Genomic DNA, 8,617 nt, shown 5'->3' on the forward strand with positions numbered 1-8,617 from the left:
TTGGTAAAGGAGGTTTTCGTCTTGATCTCTTTATAAATAAGTACCCATTGATGGGCTTATTTGTAAAAACCCCTTCTTCTTCATCTACGTCATATTCATCTTCATCTCATCTTCTGCATGACCAAGTTAATTTTATCTTCTTCATCTTTGTCGGTTCGCTCAAATAATTCCCACAATCGCATGTCATGGAATCATAGTGCACGCTTACATTTTGAGATCACTGCTTATTACAATCGGTATCTACACATTAATTTAAAGAACTGTGCTGGCTGAGTTACGTTCCACCGATATCGAGTTTGAGTTTACTACATTCGGGTTCGAAGGAGCTTCTTGGATTGAGAAGCATCTGCTTACCAATCTCTGTCCAGAAATTCTCATCGTCCAAACTTGATAAGAAATCGTACAAAGTTGTTTAAGACAGACCTTTCCTCTCCTAGAAAAAAAAATGTGTAGTTTCTCTCATTTACTTAATTAATTAATTTACTTAATTCATATTTTGGGGATGGAACTCAGATTTAATGTAGCAACACAATTACCGCGTTAACGGAAGTGGTCTAATTAATTAACACCATATTCATTGAGATCTTTTCAGTCACTTCTTGAAACTGTCACGAATTAAGATTTTTTTTTTAAATTTGTTTTTTTGAAATTTGATGCAGTTTTCATGTATTAGTTGTGAAATTACATTCACCCTCATAATTTAATGATGAGATTTTTATACATAAATCCCTACTTTATATTTAAGGTTCAGAGACTATATCTCTTTTGTCAATAAGCTCATCAATTTAATATGTATTATAAATGAAGGCAAAATTGATGTATATGATAAAAGGGACTATATGACAAACAACCCTCATTGAATTTTTACTTCTTCATAAATCCGTTTTTTATAATTGATATTTGTTATAAACCCAATTGACTCGAATTATCCAAAATGCCCCTATTTAATATTACTAAAAATTATCATATTATATTATTTTGAAAAATCCATTATTTTTTTGGTAGATATGCAAATCCCCCTATTTTCTCGCCATCCCCTATTCTCTCCCCTATCATGCCATTTCAATTTAAGTTTTATCATTTTATTTTTTTATTTTTTAAATGATTTTTGTATATCAATTAAAAAAAATAATTGATTTTTTTTCACTTTTTTAAATGGTTCATATTATATATAAAAAAATTGGAATTCATTACATACTCATCGAAACCCACTAAATTTATCGAAAACTACTATGAAATTAAAGTAAAAATTACTATAAAATAAGCATAAATTTATCGAAAACCACTATATATTAAAGTAAAAATTGCTATAGAATAAGCATAATCCGCATTAATATTAACGTAATCCACTATTAAATTAGTGTAATCCCGTACATGTTCATTCAAACCCACTATTAACAAATGTAGACAAACAAATCCAGCATCACTTCGGATGCTCAAGAACTTGAACCAAAGAAGAAGAAAAAGGTAACGACTTGTCTGTTTAATTCATTCAAAAATTTCATTTCAAAAGCAAGAATTTAAAATCCACTACAAATTCATCAAAAATCACTACATAATCATTGAAAACCAATATAATTTTTGAATAGATTTTTATAGCGGATTTGGTTAATTATTGGAAACCACTATAAAAATCTGTACAAAATTATTGAAAGCCACTATAAAATTTTGTACATAATTATTGAAAGTCACTATAATTTTTGTACAGATTTTTATAGTGGATTAGGTTAATTTTCGAAACCAACTAAAATTTTAGGGAGGGCAAGATTATTAGGAAGAGTTTTTATTCCAGAAAATATTCCATATTAGGCAACAAATAGGAAGATGAAAGTCATGAACACATTCACATATGTATGAAAATCCCCTGCATTAACCCATCTTGAAAAATAGTAGTTTTCTTCACTTGAGCCAAACAACCACGTTCATACAAACACAGTTTGTCAACCAATGGTATTATATTGCACACATTCATCACATCGCATAAACACGCATTCACCCACATTCAACTTCAACAATTTTTCAACACTTCCTTCAACAAAATAATTCATTCTTTCTTTAGTTTAGCCACAATTGTAATTTTTACTCACAAAGGAATGATGCGCACACACAATCGCAGACATAAAAGTGGATTTTATGCAATATATTCCTCCCACCATTTTATCAAAATATATAATATATCAATTTCTGTAAAATTACAATCAATTTATAACCAAATGAAGCGAAGAGGCTTACGGGTGCGCAATGAGCTTAGAACCTTCAACTGAAAAGGTGTAGACCAAGAACTGGAAAATATAAAATCGCGTGGCGGCGTCCTTGAACTTCACATAAGCCGTCTCCGCCGTATCGATGGGGAGGATTCTTTGCCACGGCGCGGAGTGGCCACCGGTTTTTCTGCTATGAAACCGCTACGAAATCGGAATTGAATATAAAGGCTTTGATTTCCGGCAAAGCTTCCGAGAAGTTGGATTTCGTCACTTGCTTCACCGACCATTGTTTGCCGTGATGGTGGTGGTGGTGGTGGTGGTGGCGGGGCAGCGTGGGTGTGGGTTGTGGAGAAAAGGAAGAAAGTAGATAGGAAGAGCGGCAGATCTAAGGTTTGAGTGTGGGACATAACAGAAAATTAGAGAAGAGTTGAGTATAAAATATAGAAGATTGTCAAACTGTATTAACTTTTATTAATTTTAAATGTTTTGGTTTTAACTTAAAAATAAGAAAAAAAATTGGACACATTGTAATTGAAGGAGTCTAATGAGGGGGGTTTGTCAAATTATCCCATGATAAAATTACCCCAACTCTTTAAACCCAATTCCTAATTGTAATCCCATTTTAACTTCAATTTCATCAATTATGATAAAAAAAAAAATCAATTTTGACTTCTTTTTTTTAACTCTTTTTTTTTTTCGATTTCTCGCGTTAACTTTTTGTTTTTTTTTTTTTTTTTTTTTTGTTTTTTGTTTTTTTTTTCTTACTGTTTTTTATGCCACCGGTTTCTGGAGTAGACCGGTGGTTAGCGCCGGTCTCCGGCATTGATTTTCTTTTCTACAATTTTAATTCGATTTTCTAATGGTTGCCGCTGAACGTTGACCGTAACTGTACTGTCATTTACAGTAATTGTACTGTCACTGAGAGTGATTGTACTGTAAACACAATAATATTATTGTCAAGCACATCGATATTATTATTTTTTGACTTTTTTATTTTGTTTGATTTGTTAACCAGTCAACGTAGTACTATGGTTGAAGGTAAAATTACTGTAAACATAATAATATTACTGTCAACCACATCAATATTAACTCTTTTGACTTTTTATTATGTTTTCCTTTGTTGAACGATCAACAGACAAATATTATTGTATTCAACAATAATAGTGAAAAAAAAATTGTGTTAATATTACTGTGCTAGAGAGTAACACAATACAACCACAACAATATTACTGTTTAAACGGGTCAATAAATGTTCAAGAAAAAAAATAAAGTCCACTTTGGAGATCGGCTGTCAACAGCGGTTGATCGGCGGTCAACTGCACGATCGAAATTATAGTCAAAATTGGGTTAGGGGTCAAAGTTGAATAATTGGTGAAAGTTGGGGTCAAATTAAGGTTAAATTAAATTAAATAATGATATGACGCATATTAAAATGTGAGAGGACATTTTTGTCTTTTACTCACCTATTGACATTGTCTGGATTTCATTATAAAAAGAGTTGTTTGTCTTGACCCCTTTATGAATAAGTAATCCATGATGAGCTTATTTGTAATAAGCCCCTTTAATGATTGCAAAAATTCCTAACATAATTTGTGCTTTATCTAGACTCTACCCTTTATGTTTCAAGATATTTAAAACAATATAGCGCTTATGATGTCGCTCCAATAAGCTTCCGTTTACTCCAAAGCCCTGATCACGGAGGCAACTAGATGTAGGTTGGAATCTTGGTATTCAAGTGGCTAAGGTGGTGGTGTCGGAGGACTGAACTGGTTAACAAACCAAACAAAATAAAAAAGTCAAAAAAATAGTAATATTGATGTGGTTGATAGTAATGTTATTGTGCTTACAGTACAATCACTCTCAGAGACAGTACAATTACTGTAGATGATAGTACAATAACGGTCAACGCTCAGCGGTGACCGTAAAAAAAAAACGGATTAAAATTGTAGAAAAAAAATAAACGCCGGTCTACTCTAGAAACCGGCGGCGTAAAAAATCAGAAAAAAAAATTAAAAAAAGTCAAAATTGAATTTTTGTGGTCAAAATTGATGAAATTAAAGTTAAATTGAGGGTTACAATTAGGAATTGGATTTAAAAGGTTGGGGTAATTTTGTCATGTACATAACTTTCACCTTCATTTATAATACATATTAAATGGATGAGCTTATTGACGAAAGAGATATAACCTCTGAACCTAAAATAATAAGTAGGAATTTATGCAGGTGAATGTTATTACGCAACTAATGAATGAAAACTGCATCAAATTCCAAGAAACAAATTTTAAAAAGGGTCTATTAGATATAACCCCCTTAGACATTCAAATAATAGGGGTAGACCCAAACTTAAATTTTCCATTTTGATAAAACCCAAACTTTTCTAAATTACATAAGTACCCTTAATCAAATCCCACAAATCCCGTTACTTTACTTTTTGAAATAACATCAAATCACTCTCTATTTTCCCGTTAATTAATTAGGGTAATTTTCCTTATTATATGAAAACGATTAGGGTAAATAATAATATATATGAAAAAATAATAATATATATGGAAACTGAATAATATGTTTTTTTGAAATACTAATCAATTAGGGTAATTTTCCTTATATCATGTAATAGACTATCTTATTGATCTAATTCGACTATGGATCTCGTTAATCGACTATGAATCCTGTATTATTCAACCACATAGTATATTAATAATTTCAATATAGTACATTAATCTGCTATGATAGTATATTACGGTTATAGTAGTGATATGAAATTGTGTTACAAACAACATACCACAGAAATGACGAGAACATTGAGAACAAAACCAACGTAAAGTATTCCAACATAACCAATAAAATAGTACATTAATAATCTCATAATTTCAATCTAGGGTTTTGATAAAATACATAAAACACATCATAACACAATCAAACCAATATGTCGAGTTAAAAAACTCTAGTACATTAATAATCTCATAATAGTATAATAAAATGATAATGGTAGTATCATACGGTATTCATAATAGTATACTACTGCATTACAACGGTTTAATACTTAACCGAAGTTACCGAGCCATTACATCGTAAACTCCTCTTTATAGCAACCAACCCACCAAACCTCAACAAAATCCGTACGAAATTCGCCATCGAAAAAACCTAAAATCATGAAACAAAATTAAAAATGCAGAATACTAAAAAATGATTAAATAGACTGCAAATACATTTGAATGACAATACATTAATATCATCAAAAATAAACTTAAAATGCAAAATCCATACGCTAAATTAAAAAAGACTACGAAATATATTTTAATGTACTAACGAGCACACTAAAATCGACTGTTGTAAACAAATAAACCAACTATCAATATGGATCAAACTCATGAACTCGACCACAACAGACATTTATTTCGATTATTGCATAAACCAACTACGACGCTCAAATAAAACAACTCTGGTCCAACTGCGTGAACCATCCTCTTATAACTCCGTGAATCCTCTTCCAAACAAACATCATCAGCCAAAAATAACGATGTATATGTGACGACGTAATTTTGTTAAAAAACGTTCTACTTAATAGAATCAAGTATCAACACAACTCTTAAAAATGTCTAACCACCGTACACGACAACCCTGGACCTACAGCGAAAATAAAAAACGAAAAAAAACGCATTCATACCCGCTTAACAACGTACAACAATGAACGCTCAAATCCGATCCTATTTCCACGCCGGTGAAAAAATCTTCAAAGACGATAGAAAAACAATGAAACGCTGGAGAAAATCTTCAAAACAGATTGTACACGATTTGATAGAAACGGCCAATAAACTCACGTAAATTTATTCCGTGATTTTAGGCAACGTATCTGCAAATCTCATATCACGTAGTTAAGGAAATAAAATGCCGTTCAAAAATAAAACAGGGGTATTAAAGGGAAATTATATAATATATTTTGCCAAGTTGGCAAATTTGGGTGTATCTCAAAAAGGGAAAAATTAATTGGATCTACCTCATTAGAAAATATGAACAAGGGGGTTATCCCTAATAAACCCTTTAAAAGAATCATAATTTGTGACAGTTTCAAGAAGTAACTGAAAAGATCTCAATGAATATGGTTTTAATTAATTACACCACTTCCGTTAACGGTAATTGTGTTGCTACATTAAATCTGAGTTCCATCCCCAAAATATGAATTAAGTTAATTAATTATTAATTAAGTAAATGAGAAAAACTAATTTTTTTTTTTCTAGGAGAGGAAAGGTTTGTCTCTTGTACTAAATAAAGCCCGGGGTGCTGGAATTTGGTTAGAACATTGTTTCTGTTGCACAACCAAACCGAAAAAAAATGTCTGTTGAATTCACTTTAAAAGTTATGATAAACAAGCAGAAAACCAAAGTATTATTCGCAGAAGTTGACAGCGATTTCGCCGACATTTTATTAAGCTTTCTAACACTGCCATTGGGAAAGATTGTGAGGGTTCTGAAGAAGCATTATCGAGAAGATGAAGAGGCACCTGTCAATATCGGAAGCTTAACCACTTTGTACGACGGCGTAGCAAATCTAGCTAGTGTCCATTTCAGGTCAGAGAATGATAAGCAGATGATTCTCAATCCAACGAGTGTCTTCGAAGAAAAATGGCGGAAACTGAAACTTGATACAAGTGATTATAAGTCCACAAAGTACTTTACTTGTAAAGATTGGGATTGCATTTATTCTAGACCGTTAAATATAAGCATGCACTGTGCTACTGTTACATGTCTTTGTGCCTGTGGTGAAAAGATGAACAGGGAAGTGAGTGTAAACACATACGGTGGTGGTTGTGAAGTTTTTACCGCGAACACGGATTGTTTCGTAATCTCTGATGATCTCAGAATTGTGCGTAATGAGGTATTATCCATTATGCAAACTCTCGGAAATCTCGGCATTGCAGAAACCACCGATGGGGCCGAGATAAGGAATGTGACTTTTGGATTCAGTGAGGTTAGTCTTTTTACTCTGTTTTAAATATCTTTGTTGAATAACGAAAAGTACATTAGGTTCTTTTTCTTTTTCTTTTTTTTTTTTTTTTTTTAATATTATAGATCTTTGTATGCCTTAGATTATGGATTTGCTCAAGGCCTCGTTATTGTCGCCGACTCCATTGTCGGACATCATTTTTAATAGAATAAAAGGCGACTCCCGCATAGAAGAAACTCAACCGGAAATATTGATTCATGAGAAGGAGAAAGGAGCAAATTCTTATATCTGTAAGAAGATGCTTTTGAAAGTGATGGTACAAAAATCTACTAATAAATTGTTGTTTGCACAAGCCGATGAAGATTTCGTGGATTTTCTTTTTAGTTTGCTAACAATCCCTCTTGGAGGAGTTGAGTGCCTTTTGGACGGGGACACCTGTCTTAAAAGTATAGACAATTTGTACACGAGCGTAGTGGATGTCTTGGATGACAAGTATTTGGCATCTCCAGATATAAAAAAGAAGCAGGTGAAGCCTAAGCTGCCTCAGGGTTATATGTCGAAAAACCAGATTCTTCCACTGAGTGAGCAAGTTGTTCTTTACTACCGTCGTGAGTATGACTTGGAGAAAGATTGGCTGACCTATTCCAGTGTTGCTGCAGATCCTGTTATAAGATATGCACAAGGAAATTATGTTACCGGACCGAAAATATATATGGTGAGTGACGATTTAACTGTCACTCCTCTGTCAATGAGTTCAAGCCTTTCTGTTGTAAACGAAATGAAAATCCCTTTATCTGATGTGGAAGAAGTTGAGGTGCACGTTGGATTACAAGAGGTAATCAACAAGAATTTTCACCTTTTACGTGTCTGTCTTTATTTCATTTCTGATGTTCATTTGTGGAGAAATATATTCATTTTTTGTGCATGCAGGGTTTAAGCATACTGAAGGCATCTCTTACATCAACTTCTGCTCTAACTAATGGACTCAAGATCAGTCTTGTGTTGAACAAACAACATCATATTGAAGAGGAACACTGAGGAGAATTTGTGTTCTGGGAATTATTTCAGTTGACAACTTGCTCATAAATAGAGAGTTTTTATATAAAGCATTGTGTATGTCTTATATAATCATCAATTTTATTGCCAATTGTATTGAGTCACACATATTAAATACCTCTCCGATTGTTCTCAATAGTCTTCATAACTTGTTTAATTATCTTCCTTATTTCACCACGCTGCTTTAGGTCAAAAAGACAACATTAAAAATGGGTAGCGTTGGTGGTTTCACGTAGGGGTGTGAACGATCGAGGTCGAGTTTATTTTGCCGAGCTCGAGTTTGAGCTCGTCGATTTTATTATTTTTGGGCTCGAGTTCGAGCTCGAGCCGAAGCTCAATTTTTTTTTTGATTATTAAATTTTATTATTAAAAAATATTTGGATTATAATAAACAAGTTCAAAATAAAAAAATAG

General features: G+C 32.6%; 1 protein-coding gene across 1 annotated transcript; it reads left to right on the forward strand.

Annotated features, from left to right (window-relative positions):
- Positions 1-6,510: 6,510 nt before the first annotated feature.
- Positions 6,511-8,185, forward strand: LOC148765771 (uncharacterized). The gene is made up of 3 exons (XM_088812339.1): positions 6,511-7,171; positions 7,290-7,982; positions 8,078-8,185. Exons 1-3 carry the CDS (start codon positions 6,536-6,538, stop codon positions 8,183-8,185), a joined length of 1,437 nt encoding a protein of 478 aa, XP_088668465.1. The 5' UTR covers positions 6,511-6,535.
- The last annotated feature ends 432 nt before the right edge of the window (positions 8,186-8,617 follow it).

Source organism: Erythranthe guttata, chromosome 13 (genome assembly GCF_056151865.1).
Source record: "Erythranthe guttata isolate IM_541 chromosome 13, IM_541, whole genome shotgun sequence".
Taxonomy (NCBI): domain Eukaryota; kingdom Viridiplantae; phylum Streptophyta; class Magnoliopsida; order Lamiales; family Phrymaceae; genus Erythranthe; species Erythranthe guttata.

What these genes read in the sequence shown, in the direction of transcription:
- LOC148765771 (XM_088812339.1), top strand. Translation starts at nt 6,536, where the DNA reads ATGTCTGTTGAATTCACTTTAAAAGTTATGATAAACAAGCAGAAAACC. An exon ending in TGACTTTTGGATTCAGTGAG is followed by an intron (nt 7,172 to 7,289) that starts GTTAGTCTTTTT and finishes TGTATGCCTTAG; the next exon opens with ATTATGGATTTGCTCAAGGC. An exon ending in TGCACGTTGGATTACAAGAG is followed by an intron (nt 7,983 to 8,077) that starts GTAATCAACAAG and finishes TTGTGCATGCAG; the next exon opens with GGTTTAAGCATACTGAAGGC.